Genomic DNA, 18093 nt, shown 5'->3' on the forward strand with positions numbered 1-18093 from the left:
TTGGAATTTTTGTTTAAAAAGTCTTTTGTAATCCTGTATATCTTGACAATAGTGGGCCCTTGATATCCATTGAGGTTTGGTTCCAGAAACCCCTGTGGATACCAAAATCTCCAGATTCTCAAATCCCATTAAATACAACGGCATAGTAATAATGGTGTCCCTTAGATAAAATGGCAAAATCAAGGTTTCCTTTGGGGAATTTAAATATTTTTTAAAAATATTTTCAAGTTGTGGATCTTGAATTTGTCGATAAGGGGTCTGTTGATATGGAGAACCAAGTTTATACTTGGTTATGTTGCTTTGTTTTCATTTGTCTTGGATTTTCTGCCTGGATAATGTGTTTTACAATTGTATTGTATGTGTGTTTGTGATGAACTGACTCACAAAAAAGCCAATCAGAACTGATGGTGAACCACGTTCCTCTGGCTTTCTAGTAAGAAACTCTGGCAAACTCTGTGCTAAGGTGACAGCATGTATGCCCACAGAGAGGGCTCTGAGTGCCACTTCTGGCATGTGTGCCATAGGTTCGCCATCATGAATTGGAAGATTCGGTGTGGCAGCTGGTTTGGTCGGTTAGAGTTCGGCGTCCTGAGAGTTGAAGTTGGTGGTCAGTTAGGGAACAGTAGAGTCCAAGAGAGGACTGAGTTCCAGGGGTTCCTGAGGGAACAGTATTTATGGATGTAGATGTTCATTGTAGACCATGAAAGGGTCTGTTGGTCCCAGAGAAAGAGGAGACAGTATAAGTCTTGAGAGTCTACAAAAGCAAGTCAACAATTACAAGACCAAGTTACATTTTACAGTTCTATGTTAAAATAAACGTTTGTTGGTGTTTGAACATACCCTTGGCCTGTGTGTTATATACACATAAACTATGCTACCAAAGTTTTGGACACAGAAAGGGGTGGGACATATTAAAGAGACGTCACATAAATTGGTGGCGGAGGTGTCATCAGTGAAACTTACGTTGTGTGCGTCACAGTGTTATATTTGCATTACTCCTTCCTTCCCTTATGTATCTGGTTATAAATATCCCAGACTGTGTGCCTTTGACAAGGCTGATGGCTTTTTGTTGTTCTTGTTTTACTTTATAAAGCACCACTGGTAGTGATGATGATGATGGCTGGAATTAGGTGGATTTCTAAGTGAACTTACATCTGTTGGAAATAGAACTAAGCGGTTTCACAGCATCCATTTCCAACAAGGAGCTGCCATGACATTTCCACATCTTCAAAGTCATTGTTGCACATTGCAACCAATAGGCATTGGACACTGCAATGTGCGTCAGGACATGCCTAAGGAATGCCAATGTGCACCTTCAAAAATACCCCCCAGTGAAACACAGCCAATTACAAAGAACACAAATGCAAGGATGTACCATATATACTCGACTATAAGTCCAGAAATTTATGCCCCAAAATTGACCCTAAAATCCTGGGTCGACTAATATATGGGTCGATACGCTAAAACTAATTAGAAAGGTCCTGAAACAAGCAAGTCTGATGCCCCACTCTTGGTGCCTCAAGGCACATGTTTCTCTCTCTGTGTGTGTCTCTCTGTATAAGAGGTTCCCAGTCCAATTTTCATGGTTTCTCTTCCCATCAAAGAAACACCCCTTTTAACTCCACTTGCTTCCCTTCTCAATCCAGTGTTAAAATCTCTCCTCCAGCACCTGGGAATCGGTGTTAGATGGTCAGGAGAGGTCCACAGAAGGAGGGATGGACGTAGCATTTTCCCGTTTCCATCCTTTGTTATTGCCTCCTAAGTTTTACCCTTGACTTATCCATGGGTCATATCAAAATCCATGATATTGATCCTGAAACCTTCCCTCAGTTTATACATGAGGTCTAACTTGTACACAAGTATATACAGTAACTAAAATGGTTGACGTTTATTGAGTCATATGGCTGAATACAAGGCCTGTAGGATAATAATCATGCTATCCAGCAATTAAACACAAGATAATACATGAACAGAGAAGAAAGAACTGAATAGTATAAGCAACGGTAATGATAAAAAGCAAGAGATAATGGTTTTAAAAATCTAATTGTTAGTTCCAAATAAAGTAAACCCATAAAATCACTGGAAATATGGTAAATCAACATTTACACACGTTTGTTTGATTTAACAGATCTGCGCTGGTTGAAAGCTGACATTGAATTTAGGCTAATATAGCAATCAGGAACAATGTGCAATTAAAACAAATTTTGTATCTTATATTTCATCATCTTAAACATCCATCAGTCCACCTGTTTAGAAGATGAACAAATTTTGTCAGAAAATGGGGATAATTGAATAATGTAGAATTATAAATGAAACTAAGCCAGTCGAACCCACACGCCGCATCCTCTTCTCCTTCTCTTTGGAGCAAACAGTCGGAGCAAAGAGAAGATGTTTGTGCTTGAACATCCCATGCTTCACATGATGGTGGGATGTGTGATCTAAACATAACTATTAGACAAGCAGTTGGTGATGAAGACTTGCAAGACTGAAGAAAGTTCCCAAGTAGAGATGTAGAGATGGACATCATCAGCATATTGGTGCTAGTGAATGATAAGGTGAAATATCCCAAAGGCATCATGTAGGGAGATGATGACAAAGTGCCAAAATCCAAGAACATATCTCAGAAGCACTGCCAGAGAGAAGGAAAAAGTAGATGCATTCTTCTGTGGCGGAAAGGATGGGTAGACTTAAGGAGCCATGAGGGAAGAATCATAGAGACCTTATACATCTCAGCTGTATAAGGCATTAAAAAACTCATCTGTGATGTTAGTAAGGGTAATTTCAGTGGAGAAGAGAGGGCAGTAGCAAGGCAACGGAGTTGAGGAGCTGAGAAGAAACACCTGAAACAGCAAAAGTAAGCAACATGCTTGAGCAATTTTTTTTTTGGGGGGGGGGGTTACAGTGTTGAAGTTTAATAGCAGTTGAAGTGGAAAATGGGTTGGGAAGGGTTAAGGCTAACTAAGAAATAGTGGCTTATCTGGTTGCAGCATTGAAAGAGACAGAGCATAGCAATAGACTGATTTGGTAAAAGTTAGTAATACACTGTGTGTCTTTCTTTCTATGTCCAGATGAGTTTCTTGGAGCCCATAGAGACAGGCCAAAATAAACCTGCTTCAGGTCACTTTTCAGGTATGCTGTTTAAATGATGCATGTGTCCTAAGAAGGCAGAAGCCGCACAAAAGCCATGCTCCAGTCCTAAGGACTGGGACGCAGCTTTGGCGCAGCTTTTGGCCTCTTAAGATGTGTGTGTCATTTAAACAGCATACCTCCAAAGTGACCCAAAGCGGTTTATTTTGGCCTGTCTGTACAGACCCATAGTTCCTTACTTGGGACTCTTTCCCCTTGAATACAACATTGCCCGAACGTTCTGGGCATCTTTCACAACATCTCCCAGGAAATTCTTCAGCATGTAGAATGTGGTTACAAAAGAACCAGCTCCACCAACCAGGGAGCCTAACACAGGTATAAAATCCAGAGCCAGCTCTATCCCTGTCAGTGTTGCCCATACCATTGACTTCTGCAAGGTATCAATTACAAATTGTGTGGTAATCTCATTGGCTTTTGGGGTGTTTTTGATAGCAGATTTCAACACACCAACAGGTATGCCGACACGCATTTCCAGTCTACGGAGGGAATCTTCATCCAAGCCAAAGGTCTTTTTGATACATATCATTGTTTTCACCAAGATGCCAATGTCACAAGCAAGAGAGAGGCCAGGGACAGGAATCATCCCAATAGCACAAGACAAAAAAGATACTTTCCTTATAAGCTCTTCCATAGCAACCTTTTTCTTTGCAATGATCTCTTCGGAAAAACCGGGGAAAGCCATAATTAAAACAAGTTTCTTGAGACCTTCTACTTCCTTCACTAACATCTCTTGAAGCAATGGGAAATCATACATACTTAAATCACACATTGACACGAGAAAAACTCTTGGGAGGGGCTCTCCTGCTTTCTTCAAGTTTTCACAGCAATATTCTCTTATTTTGTTAAGCGTATCCATTTCATTGAAGTTTGGTTTCCTTTGTTCAGAATTTATACTGATATCGACTTTGGTACGCACATAGCAAAACTTCTTCTCCATTCTCCTGATTTCTTGGGCCAGCTTGACATCATTGTCAGTGAAGCGATCTCCAGCAACGATGAAAAAATAATCATAGCTGCTAAAATTTACCTTCTTTAAATACTTATCTGCTTCAAAATCTTGTGTTCCAACTCCTGGCAGATCCCATAATGTGATTTTTGGGAACAGGGGATGTTGGTATGGCTTTGGTTGTTTGGTTGTTTCTGTAACTCCAGTCTCAGCTGAATCCTTTTCATAATCTGTCATACCACGCAAGGCATTAACAAGGGAAGATTTGCCAGCACCTGATATTCCTGTGACAGCAAGGTTTACTGCAATATTTTCCAATAAATCCATCTCATCTTGAATTTTATGTGCCACGTCTGGAATGTTTCCTTCATTGAAAGTAGCTTGCATTTTCTCAAGTTCTGCTCTCATGGATGCTTTGGATATTGCAATGCCCATGGCGATGGTCTGTGGTGGAGGAATTAATCTGAGAAAGGAAAAGGGAACATTTAAATGTGTGTGTTTATCTTTTGTACTGAACCATTTCTGTGTGCAAATCTTGCCCAGAAAACCACATGATAGGTTTGCATTGGGGGGTCGCCATGAGCTGGAAAGAACAGCAAACAAAAAATAATGGGACTCATTTGATCAACTCATGTGAAATGATTTGAAATGGAGCTGGAATAGAATTTAATAGATATCAGGAGCTATCAAAAAGCCAAATAAGTGGGAATGAGAGCAAAATCAAGCCTGAACTCTCCCTAGAAATCAAAATGACTTAACTGAAGCTTTGGACATACAGTGGACCCTTGTTATCTGCTGGGGTTTGGTTCCAGGATTCCCCCATGGATAACAAAATCCGTGGATGCTCTGGTCCCATTAAATATAATGACAGAGCAAAATGGTGTCCCTTATATAAAATGGAAAACCAAGGTTTGCTATTTGGAATTTATACTTCTTTTGAATATTTTTAAGCTGTGGATGCTTGAATCCGCAGATAAACAATCCATGGATAAGGAGGGCTGACTGTATTGTGAGACAATATGACTCATTAGGAAAGATGACAATATTTGTTTAAGGCAATAGGGAAAGTGCAAGAACATTTTACAGGTGGATAGACTCAGGTCAAGGAAGGCACAGTATAAGAAGGACTCTTGAAGACCACTCGTTCCTAGGGTTGCCATAAGTCAAAGCCAACTTGATGGCAATTAATTAATAGTGAGGATGTAGTGATACTTTGAGGACTGGCTGGAATCATTTATTACAGTTCCGTTTGTGTGCAGATAAGAGCAATGCCAGTTGGGGATTTCAGGCATTGCAGTCCAAAATGTTCCTTTTCCAAGCTATGCCAATGCCTCAATGACACAAATTAGTGTGGAGAAAATCATGCCCTCTTTTTATTATCAGGTTTGATAATAAATCACTCTCATTACTTTGTAAAAGTTTAAGGAATAACACCCACTTGAAAGCCATGTAAGTTTCACATATCTGCCTCAAGTCCCCAATATTCTGCACACACACACACACAACTTCAAGAAGACTGAAGCACTTGCAAAGGTGGGGATGAGATTGAACCTCTCCTAAAACAAACCTTCCCAGAACCTCTTCTACAACAGATCTTACTTTTATCTCTGTTTTAGAGCTGGTTACTTAGTAGACTGCTGGAACAATGTGGACAGAATTTGTCTTGCTTTCAACTGCTCTCCATTGTGGCGCTTACTATTAGAAAGGATGGCAAATAAATAACCAGAATTTAAAAAAAATTTCTTAGGAAAGTAAAAGTTTGTAAGTTGCACACGGAGAGAGTTGAAACAAACCTTTAATGCTGGCAGAAAATCCTCCTCCAAGATTTAACCTGAACTGATAGCTCTATTCAAAATCTAATTTACTTTAGAAACTAAAGCAACCCAGAGAAGATTATTGCTATAAACCAAGAATGACTTACTGTTGACAGTCAATAACTTCTTTCAGGAATGATAGTAAGTAGGGAATCCTCGCACAGCCTAGAAAGTTTTTTGAGAGAGGGAAACTTTTCTCTTTATATAAAAGCTCTGATAAAAAAAAGAAAGCAAATAGGCGATTTGTTAACGACACTTCTGACCACATTTTTGGCAACGTTTATTATTAGAGGAAACTGGGAGGTGATGCCCTAAACGAAGAAGCAAATGGAAAAACACTGAGTTTAGGGGAAATGAAACTAAAAAACTGTAATTTTATTGGAACAGTATGTTGAATACTAAAATAAAAGTTAAAACCTGCTGTGAGGCTTAATCTGGCTCGTGAGCCACACTTAGTAAGTTAATAGGCAGAGCTGGGCTTGGAAACTGCAATTCCCAAAATGATACAAAACTCTAACAATTCCTCTGCGTCTCACACCTTGTATAGAAATGTGTACACACAATATTATTATAATTACAGAGTGCACATACAGAGGCTTGGATGGAAAGGGATATACAGTATGCCCAAAGCAGATAAAAGTGTACAAAAGATTCAAAAAAAGACCAATAAGAGTTAAAACCTGCTGTGAGGCTTAATCTGGCTCGTGAGCCACACTTAGTAAGTTAATAGGCAGAGCTGGGCTTGAAAACTGCAATTCCCAAAATAATACAAAACTATAACAATTCCTCTGCGTCTCACACCTTGTATAGAAATGAGTACATACAATATTATTATAGTTGCAGAGTGCACATACAGAGGCTTGGATGGAAAGGGATATACAGTATGCCCAAAGCAGATAAAAGTGTACAAAAGATTCAAAAAAAGACCAAACGCGTTTCGACAATTGTCTTCATCAGTGGTCCAAAGAACTGTGGGAATAAAGTAAGTGAAAATCAAACACTGTGCTAACATAAAGGAGACCATATAGCTAGAAAATGGTAAATGTATAGGTACCTACTTAAGCCACCTTGTAAGGTAGAGCATGTGGGAACCACCTGTCCTTTTGGTATGTGGAAGGTCAACTCCGACCTTGAGCCGTGCCTGAAAAATTTAGGCAAAATTTGATAAAATATAGATTACAATAAAGGCTGTTTTGTGTAAAGCCAATTGCTTTCCAACTCACCTAGGCTGGGGGGTCCCACAAGTGCTTGTCAGCTCAAATGCTGTTATGCAAAGGGAAAAATTTAAATCCTTTTGCAAACCAAAAACGAATACACCTGTTAGATCTCATCAGAATTCATTCTGCAGTGGATGCGATCCTGTAAGTAAAAACAGTTCCTGCCATTATTAACAGAAAAAAAGAGAAGAAGGCCAACATTTGAAATACTTATAGAACAGCAGACCAATTGCAGTTGTCATTCAGACCATGCGGTTTCTGTGTTTGTAGTGTGTACATCCAAAACAATTCCCTGTGCCGGAGTTTTCTTTCAAGATGTAATCCAGTTCCCGGGACTCTTTCTATTGTCCAGAACCTGATATCCGTGTCCGAGTGGTTGCAAAGAGTAAAGTGTTCAACCAATGGTGCGGTCATCCTTCTATTCCTGATGCAGCTCCTGTACTCTGATATCCTTGTTTTAACACTACGAGTCGTCATCCCGATGTATAGAAGGTTGCAAGGGCATTGGATGGCATAGACCACTCCTTTGGTATTGCAGGTAAACAGATCATTCAAGGTATACACTCTATTGTTCACAGGATTAACAAACTCCATTAGTCTTACACAGTATTTGCAAACACTACAATTGTAACAGGGAACATTCCCTTTCGTTCTACTCTGTGGTGAATGTGGTAGAATCCCTTGCACTGTACACTTGCTATGGACCAAATGATCTGCAAGATTCTTGGCACGTTTGTACACAAATAAAGGTTTATTAGAGCACCCAGGAACATCCTGGAGCAAATTCCAATATTTAAGAATTGCATTCTGTATGTGCCTGGTGTTGCCATTGAAAGTAATGGGTATGAGCATTCTAGTGTGTATTCCCTCTCTCTCTTTTTTTATAAAGAGGCTCCTTCGTTCCATCCTCCTTACTTTAAAGTAAGCCTGCTTCAAATCCTTGCACAGCCTAGAAAGTTTTTTGAGAGAGGGAAACTTTTCTCTTTATATAAAAGCTCTGATAAAAAAAGAAAGCAAATAGGCGATTTGTTAACGACACTTCTGACCACATTTTTGCAACGTTTATTAATAATAATAATAATAATAATAATAATAATAATATTTATTTGTATACCGCCCTCTGGCAAGCCAATCCGGGCGGTTAACAACAGTAAAATATAAAATATCACAATTAAAAACACTTTATCCCTCCCCCCCTTAAGACAGTATTAAATAATATAACATATTAAAAATACAATATCAAGGATAAAAACAGCAATTAAAACTAAAAACCCTGATATCCCTCTGTTGATCCTCAACCATCACTAAGATGGGGCCACGGGAGGAATCAGGGAATCAGGGAACCTGGGCCGGGATGGTTAATCTGGAAAGGCCTGCCGGAAGAGATCCGTCTTGACCGCTTTTTTAAAGCTGTCTAATGATGTTATCTGACGGATCTCATCCGGCATGTCGTTCCAGAGTTTGGGGGCGACAGCAGAGAACGCCCTCTGGGAGGTTGCCGCAAGCCTAGATTTTAGAGGCTGCAGTAAGTTCCTCCCAGAGGACCGGAGAGCGCGGGGAGGATTGTACGGGAGGAGGCGGTCTCTAAGATAGTTTGGACCCAAGCCATTTAGGGCTTTAAAGGTGATAACCAACACCTTGTACTGGGCCCGGAAGCTGATAGGCAGCCAGTGGAGGGACCTCAAAACCGGAGTAATGTGGTCCCTCCTAGATGTACCTGACACAAGCCTGGCTGCCATGTTTTGAACCAGCTGTAATTTCCGAGTCAAGCACAGGGGTAGCCCCATGTAGAGTGCATTACAGAAGTCAAGGCGTGAGGTTACCAGTGCGTGCACAACCGTCTCGAGATCCCTTACTTCCAGAAAAGGGCGCAGCTGGCGTATCAGCCGAAGCTGATAACAGGCACTCCTGACCGTCGCATTTACCTGATTTGTCATCAGGAGCGACGAGTCAAGGAGCACCCCCAGACTGCAAACACAGTCGCTGGAGGAGAGTGTGACCCCATCCAGGACTGGAGGTTGCAACCCAATTCTTGGTTTCGGGGCCGCTACCATGAGCACCTCCGTCTTGTCTGGATTCAGTTTCAATCTGTTTTTCCTCATCCAGCCCATTACCGCCCATTACCATACAGCCCATTATTAACCTTTATACCACTGACTAGGCATAGATAACAAATTTGCTTTCGCTTTCCTCCAGGAAGCAGCTTTACAGCCCAGAGAATCTGCAGCCAAAACAGCAGGACAAAAGCAGGATTTTTCATCAGGCTCTACACTTATCCAGCTGCTACTGTTCCTCATAGTATCGAGTTGGAATCTCTTTTCCTGCAGCTTGCATCCATTAGGAGGAACTTCCTGAGAGTAAGGGCTGTTTGACAGTGGAACACACTCCTTTCTCGGAGTGCAGCTGAATCTCCTTCTTTGGAGGTCTTTAAACAGAGGCTGGATGGCCATCTGTCTGGGATGCTTTGATTGTGATTTCCTGCATGGCAGAATGGGGTTGGACTGGATGGCCCTTGTGGTCTCTTCCAACTCTATGATTCTACGATTCTAGGACATTTTAAAGCCATTAAAAAGATGGGACGACGGATTACCCAGGACTGTCACTGCCAAATCAAGAGAACTGGAGTGTATAAGTGTACAAAATCTATGATTTTGGAGTAACAGATCATGCCTGCTCCTGAGATATTGTGATGTTAGGGCTGGTGTATTTGATCACACTGCAATGACTGGAGCAGGAGGGAGATAACATAAACACCTCAGTATTGAATCATTATTTTCATACATATTCTTATTAATTATTATACAAACATTCTACATCACACGGGGTGCATGCACCAAAGAAAACGAAAGACAATAGTAAAAAATAATGTGTGTGTGTGTGTGTGTGTATACACTAAAATTCAAACTAACTAAAAATTAAACAACATAGTAAACCAAAGATCTTAACGAAGGCAATAAAAAGAAAATAACTAATACTCTAGCTACCTATCTAAACACTAACAAACTAAATGACTTAAGACTTTAACACGAAAGAATCTTATCGCTCGTTCCAAACTGTAATGAAAAGTATACCCCCCTCAAAAAATGATATATTAATTACCATTACAAATCTAAATAAATAAACTTACTAGGGTTATTAATTACCAAACCCATACATTATTACATCATTAGTATTCTCATTGCTTAAAAACCCCATAAATTGTTTCCAAATGTCTAGGATATATAGTCTATATCCCGCCTATGTTTGATGCAGTATCCCATTCTCATTTTGTCACAGGAGAAATGTGGCATAAGAACTTGGCTTCATTATTACATTTTAGAATATCAGTTCATCTCAGGGATAAACAGATAACCAAGATGGGCTCCCTCTTCTTCCTGAGTTGACCTTCCTCTCTCTCTCTCTCTCTCTCTCTCTCACACACACACACACACACACACACACACACACACACACACACCTACCAAAAGTAGGTAGGAAATCTCTCCTAATTCACATATTTTCATTCTTTTCTACACCAGAATTAATTCTAGGTAAAGCAGTTAGTATTGCTGGGCAATCTTTTTCCTTGCAGAATTCAGCAACTTGATGGTCTTTGCTTAAATTGATCATACTGTTGATCCATTCTTATTGCTGCAAAGTCCAAGGTTTCCAGTCCTTACTGCTGGAAAAGCAGGCTTTGAAGTGTGGGGAAAGCGGGGAAATTTCAGAAGCTGGAGGGAGACTAGGCAGGATTCCCAGTGGCAAAGGATAGACCAGGGGTAGGCAACCCTTTTGAGCCGGGGTCTGGGTTGCTGTCCCTCAGACAACTGGGGGGCCGAAGCCAAGAAACAAATAATTAAATATTTTTTAAATTAAATAAATAAATAAACCAGGACAAATCTAGGACAAAATTTTCAAAAGGAGGGCACTTTTTAAAATAAAAAATGGAGGACATGTGAAAAAATTGGCTGATTTTTAAAAAACTGTTAAGATAAATGCATGTTTCTGAGGCTTCTATAGACGCCAAAGGCCCCGGTGGCAATCGGCGGCAGGACTGGGCTGGGGCCGGTCCCAAGGCCTCACCGGGCCGCAGGTTGCCTACTCCTGGGATAGACCTTGACCATCTTGCACAGCTCTTTGTCTCTCTCAAAATTAACAAAAATACATTCATCACCAAAAAAAAAAGCAAGCAATTACAAGCATATTCATAAAGTTGGCTGGTTTCTGGGCCAATTTGATTTCTCTTTCGCTGTTAAAAACGTCTATTCATGCCTTAAGATTTACTGCCATATGCTCTTCCTGGCTTGCTCAGAAACTCTTTTAGCATCTTCAGCTACCTCATCTAGGAACTCTGAGAGCATCCTGTAAGTAACTATATATGAAAACAGTGCATTTGCCAAGCTAATACCTACAAGAGCTAATAAAGACATTTTAAATTCAAGAAAGATATATGCCCCCAGCCCTCCCGCCACATTGATAAATGTCTTCCTAATATTGTTTATCTGTGTTCTTTCTTTTGGCGATGTGACTTGCATCAGCTCTTCCACAGGCTTATTTATGTGCCCAGCCAACACAGCTAGTGAGTTAGCATCTAGTCCAAAGGTCTTGTACACACTAACCATATACTTTTGTAAAACTGTGGCATCAACAGCTGCAGAAATAGCTGGAATTGGAACAGTATGGATGAAAGCAGACACCAGAGATATTTTCCATAACTCTCCCTTTAGGATCACTTTCTTCTGTTCTATGATATGAGTAGAAATATTAGGGAGGCTAAGCAGGAACTTCAGTTTCTTCATCCTGGGCAGATCTGCTTCCACTGCCTTCATTAGAGCATCGAAGTCAAAGTCATTAAGATTATAAGAAGATATCAGAAATACCCGAGGACTACAGTTCCCCATGTATTTTTTGAAATATGTGTCACAGTCATCTCTGATATCTTTCAAGATATCTTGATCTTTGGTCCCAGGATAATCCCTTTTCATATTTCTCAAATCTTCATCCACTTTAGAGCGTACAAAGTAAAACTTCTTCATTTTCTTCTCAATTGTCTTAGCTAGATTAATGTGGATCTCCTGGAATCGTTTTGAACCTAGAATAATGAAGAAGTCATAAGAGTAAAAATCAACCTCCTCATAGTAATTAGCTGATTGAAAATTTATAGATCCCATCCCTGGCAGGTCCCAGAGTGTCACATTGGGATCATTTGGATTCTTATACCAAGTTGGTTCCAGAGTTGTTTCTGTCACTCCAACAGGGGCAGCACCAGGATCTCCAGGCTTTAAGCCTCTCATGGCATTGATGAAAGATGATTTCCCAGACCCAGTCTCTCCAGTGACAGCAATGTGAAGATCAGTGTTTTCCTGAGATTCCAGGTCCTGTTGTATCTCACGAACCACTTTATCTACACATGCAGTGCTTAAAGACGTAGCTAATTTCTCACATAACTGCTCTAAATTTTCTTTTATGGGATTTATGGTAAGTCCCATCACTTTACAAAACAACCAGATAGCCTGTGCAATGTCTTCAGAAACTGATGTGACAGATAGTGCATTTTCTAGAAAAGGAAAAGATTATTGAATAAATATTAGATTTGGCAACATGAAAACAAAAACCATAAAATAATCTAGTTGGAAAAGTAGTGTATAGTTATATAAGAATTAAGTATAACGGCAGTCAAAATTCAGTCACAGAAGTTCTATTTTATTCTTTAAACTTTACACAATTCAAGATGTGCATAGCTTTTTAAAAGTACAATCCGACGCATGTCTCCTCAGAAATAATTTCAGTAAATTTGGACTTCTGACTGCAATGGAGGCAAGTTAACATCTTAGTTTGGGTGGCTGTGACCGGGTCCAGTACAGTGAATTTATTTTTTTGCAGGGGGGAGATTACAACATGAGCATAGAGACCCTGTCAGTAAGAAAGGCACAGAGCGACTCATTGGAGATTCAGATCCAGACTCTTATGGACAGCAGAGAAAGCTTCAGCTGCCTTAGTAAGAGGAGCCATCATAGCTACACTGAACAGAAATTCTGTATAGGTTGACTAGCAACATCCAGCAGCACCTCAATATTAGGAATAACTTCCTGACAGTAAGAGCTGTTCAGCAGTGGAACACACTTCCTCAGAATCTGGTGGAGTGAGTCTCCTTCTTTGGGGGTCTTTAAAGAGAGGCTGGATGGGGCGCTTTGATTCTGTGGTCCTGCATGGCAGAATAGAACTGAATGGTCACTGAGGTCTTTTCCAACTCAATGATTCTTTTATTTTTACATTTTCTTTTATATTTATATATCAAGAGGTATGCAAAGCAAGAGATCTTGGCATTGCTTGCATTATAAACTTATTTTAACAAGGACAATTGTTTAAAAGAAGAAACAGAATTATAGAAACATAGAATCGTAGAGTTGGAAGAAACCCCAAGGGCCATCCAGTCCGACCCCCCTGCCATGCAGGAACTCTCAGGCAAAGCATCCCCGACAGATGGCCATCCAGCCTCTGTTTAAAGGAGGGAGACTCTACTAAACTCCGAGGAAGTAGTGTGTTCCACTGTCGAACAGCCCTGACTGTCATGAGAGCATGCAGGGTGGAGGTCAGATATTCAAGAATAACTAGGCAGAAGACATTGGACAGTCAGATCCTGGCCAAAACAAACCACTTTATCACCTTGGCAGCTAGTGTATGCCCAAGAAGGGAACCTTGACATGCTAGTTTTGAAACCATGGCAGTGGCATTCCGCTTCCAGTTCTGAACATAATACCACACTAGTTATCTAGAGTTGCTAGAATGAAAACTGGAGATGCTCATACCTATTCATTTAATGGCTCTGTAGAGATGTAGGTGGTGCATGTTACACAATCAGGTAACAAGGAACACCTTCTGAAAGTCACTCTTTTACACAACCTTTCATGGGACAGAAGACATCAGCCAGGTTTCACTATGGAAACTCGAGAATCCACATTTCAGAGGTAACCCAATCCCATTTCACCCACCTGGAAAAGCAATTGCCTGCAGTCCTTTATGTATTTTAATTCACTATTCCTGCAATCCCTTACTAAATCCTGGCACAGGATTAATTTCATATTGATTTGTGTTACAAATTATTTAACTTATTATTGCCCAGTTTGGGGAAATTTTAAATGATATTTTAATTCAGCAGTTTAGTAATTTAACTATCAAAGGTATTAGCAAATTATTTGCATGAAATCATCTTAATGTTTATGCTAATCAGTTTAATTTTCCTTAATGTTGATGTGTTAACACCAACACTAACACTTCCAAGCTCTGGGGCTGGAAAAGAAATCATAGAATCATAGTCCAAAGCTCAGTCTCCAACCCCAGAGGAGTATTTCCCATGGGTCCCATAGCCCTGGAACCCTTTCACAGAAACCATAGGATTGTCCTGAGAGATGTGCTAGATATTGCATAATAACAGCCAGCCATTGGAGGTCTCTTGACCAGAGTATCACTGAAATCTCTTTGGCTGATCATCTGTCTCAAGGGTGAACAACTCAAACCATTTATTAACTCAAGAGAACCGCTCTCTTCCTTCAAGCATGTTTAATCCACTGATTCTTCCTAGCTCTGCACTCAGCCATCCCGCAGGATAATAAAATTGCACGTCAAATCTCAGGACTACTGGAGACAGATTTTTTTTCTTCTGGTAATTCTTACTACAACAGGGCAACACATACCTGCCATGGCTGGTTTTGCAGCTACTATCTTGATCCTTGCTCCCTCACCCAACTGCTGGATCTGCTGCAGTAGTAGCAAAACTGATGCTCTTGCTTGATGATTCAGATGACCTGAAGAAGAACAAAAAGACTGTAATGGTTAACTTATCCTACATAACCTTCATATGGCATTTTCATTTCATAATTTTGTTTTATAGAAGGGAGAATGTTGGTCCAAGATGCCTATTTATGTACCATATGTTATTGCAAAGCATCCACACAGCAAACCAGTGAAGTTGATATAAACCATGAATAACTTACTGTTGACAGCCAATAACGTCTTTCTGGAGTGGTAGTAACTAGGGAATCCTCGCACAGCCTAGGACCTTTTGGGAGAGGGCTACTTTTCCCTTTATATAAAAGCTCTGATAAAAAAAGAAAGAAAGAAAATTGGTGATTTATTAACAATGCTTATGGCGACATTTATAACATTAAAACTTTATAACTTTAAAAACAATTAAAAGCGCAGTAGGATCAGAGTGCTATAGAATCATGGAATCATAGAGTTGCAAGAGACTGCAAGGGCCATCCAGTCCAACCCCCTTCTGCCATGCAGGAAATCTAAATCAAAGCATCCCCAACAAATTATGTAATGGGGTGTCCATCTACATTGTAGAAAGACATACTTTAGATTAATGCTATGGAAAATCACTGCCTTGAGTTGTATATTGGGAGAAAGATGGGATATAAAAAAATAATGATAATAATAATAATACCTAGGGATTGTAGTTTTGTGAGACATTTAGCCTTCTTTGTCAGAGAGCTCTGGTACCACAACATACTACAAATCCCAGGATTTTCCATAGCATTAAAGTTGTGTCGAACTGGATTATTTTTGCATGGTGCAGCCTTATTAGACTGTAGTTCCCAACAATCTGTGGTGCTGCTGCATGGTGGGACTTGCAGTCTAGCATTGCCTGGAACAGGGCCATAGGACTCAACAGCCCCGATTCATCATCTGGCAGAATTTGGCAAACCTCCTTTTAAAAAGCCAAAATAAAGAAAATAAAAACTCCTTGCAAAGTAAAACCCTGAGGACTGCCAATGGACTTTGCTTACAAGGCAGGAGGGCAGAGAGGCCCAGACCTTTGCAGCAGACCTTTCATTGGTGACCTACTTAGACTGATTCCTTATGTTAATTATAGAATCATAGAGTTGGAAGAGACGCCAAGAAGGGCCATCCAGTCTAACCCCATTCTGCCATGCAGGAACTCTCCATCAAAGCATCTGCATTGACATGCTGAAAAGGAGCCAGCTAACTGTATTTTATTTTATTTGTCTTTTAAAAAAGAGAAAAAACAAAGCTGGAAGGAAGCGTCTTGCTTTTTTGCATAACAGGCCATCTTCTTTTTTGTTGTTGCAAAAATCCAGAAATGACTGTTCTGAAAACCTGAGTTCATGATCAGAAGAAATGTACAGAGTAGAGTTCGAGTCTCCTTTATCTGGACTTCTGAAATCTGAATTATTCCAAAATCCAAAACTGAGCATGAGCGCATCTGGTCTGACCCCAACTCAAGGAAACTTGGGAATCCTCAAGGTTTAGATAAATTACTGAATTATTAGTGTGGTCTCACAATTCTTCTGACAGCTCATTTTAAAAACATTGGGGCTTTCTACACGGACATTTGGGACGTCCTCCGGACGTCCCATTTTAAAAAAGGGGCGTCTCTTTTAGACGCCCCATGGTCTAGTACGGACTCCGTCCGTACAAGATGGCGGCGCCCCTTCTACATGGGCGCCGCCATCTTTACGCATCGGACGCACAGCGTCCAGACGCGTCGCGCCGCTGCTGACGTAGCGAGCGCGCCCCTGGCGCCTCGCTACGTCGCAAACGCGACGCAAAAAGAAGCTCCATTTTGGAGCTTCTTTTTTCGGTCCGCGCGGGAGTCGGGCCGTTTGAAGGCTCCGGCTCCCCCGCGGACCTTCTGGCGGCGGTGCCAGACCGCTGCAAAGCGGCGGTCTGTACCCCGCCATTGTGTATTAAATTACCTTCAGCCTATGTCTATGAGATGCATATGAAACAAAAGATGGATTTAATGGCTGGACTTGGGTCCCATCTCCAAAATACCCCATTATACATATATAAATATACCAAACTCCAAAATCCAAAATACATCTAGTCCTCAGTGGCATTTTCATTTCATAATTTGGATTATGAGAAGGGAGAATATTGGCCCAAGATGCCTATTTATGTTTGTCATTGCAAAGCATCCACACAGCAACCCAGCAAAGATTATTGCTATAAACCAAGAATGACTTACTGTTGACAGCCAATAACTTCTTTCAGGAGTGATAGTAACTAGGGAATCCTCGCACAGCCTAGACAATTTTTGGGGAGAGGGTTACTTTTCTATTTATATAAAAGCTCTGATAAAAATGAAAGCAAATTGGTGATTTGTTAACAATACTGCTGACCACATTTTTGGCAACGTTTATTACTGACCTTTATACAACTGGTTAGGCATGGATAACAAATTTGCTTTCGCTTTCCTCCAGGAAGCAGCTTTATAGCCCAAGGCATCTGCAGCCAAAACAGCAGGACAAAAGCAGGATTTTTCATCAGGCTCTACACTTATCCAGCTGCTACTATTCCTCATAGTATTGTGTTGGACTTATTGGCAGCTTTCATTACCATCCACATCTACAGCAGCGTGGAGCCAGATGTACTTGATGAAAACTTTGCAACAAAATAAGCCGCAACATAATCTGGCGCAATTGTCTATTTTGGTCCCCAACTGCTGAATCTGTCATTTGAAACTGTGTTTCTTGAGTATTCCTGGCTGCCATCCCAGTTTAAATTTGGGAGGCAAAGCTCACCTGAGACTGCAGGCAGAATTTGGCAGCAGAATTTACATTCCTCACTGCGACAGCTTTTTTTCTAAACAGATGACTTACGAGAAATGGAAACTTACACTGAGATTAGGGTTGCCATCCTGGAGGACCTCCAAACCGGGAAAAATGTAGGACAATGTTTTAAAATGTAGGACTTTTTTTAAATTTCCTGACCAGGAAATTGAAAAAAAAAGTCCTACATTTTAAAACATTGTGAAAGGCCTCACCGGGGGCCTGGGAGAAGAACTAATAAACTCTATTATAGTAGTGGTCCATGTATAGTAGTATAGCAGGGGGATGCTTGCCCTAAAATGGCCTAGCTCCACTAGGCTCAGTCCGCAAGGTGAACATTGAATCTGCCCCAGTATGATGAAAAACAATGGTAGTAACAATGATAGGGAAATTAATGAATAGATTGCCATTAG

At 40.6% G+C, this 18093-nt stretch overlaps 1 protein-coding gene across 1 annotated transcript; it reads right to left on the reverse strand.

Moving 5' to 3' along the window:
* Positions 1-1864: 1864 nt before the first annotated feature.
* On the reverse strand, positions 1865-17428 carry LOC149304771 (uncharacterized). Its single transcript, XM_089479116.1, has 8 exons — positions 17280-17428; positions 17098-17155; positions 15098-15201; positions 14798-14908; positions 11388-12660; positions 6966-7048; positions 6015-6120; positions 1865-4556 (listed from the first exon to the last, which is right to left on the reverse strand). The coding sequence occupies exons 4-8, from the start codon at positions 14802-14804 to the stop codon at positions 3323-3325; spliced, it is 2703 nt and encodes a 900-aa protein (XP_089335242.1). The 5' UTR covers positions 14805-14908; positions 15098-15201; positions 17098-17155; positions 17280-17428; the 3' UTR covers positions 1865-3322.
* Positions 17429-18093: the final 665 nt, after the last annotated feature.

This window comes from Sceloporus occidentalis, unplaced genomic scaffold (assembly GCF_023333645.1).
Source record: "Sceloporus occidentalis isolate IW3139 unplaced genomic scaffold, rSceOcc1.0.p SCAF_13, whole genome shotgun sequence".
NCBI classification, from domain to species: domain Eukaryota; kingdom Metazoa; phylum Chordata; class Lepidosauria; order Squamata; family Phrynosomatidae; genus Sceloporus; species Sceloporus occidentalis.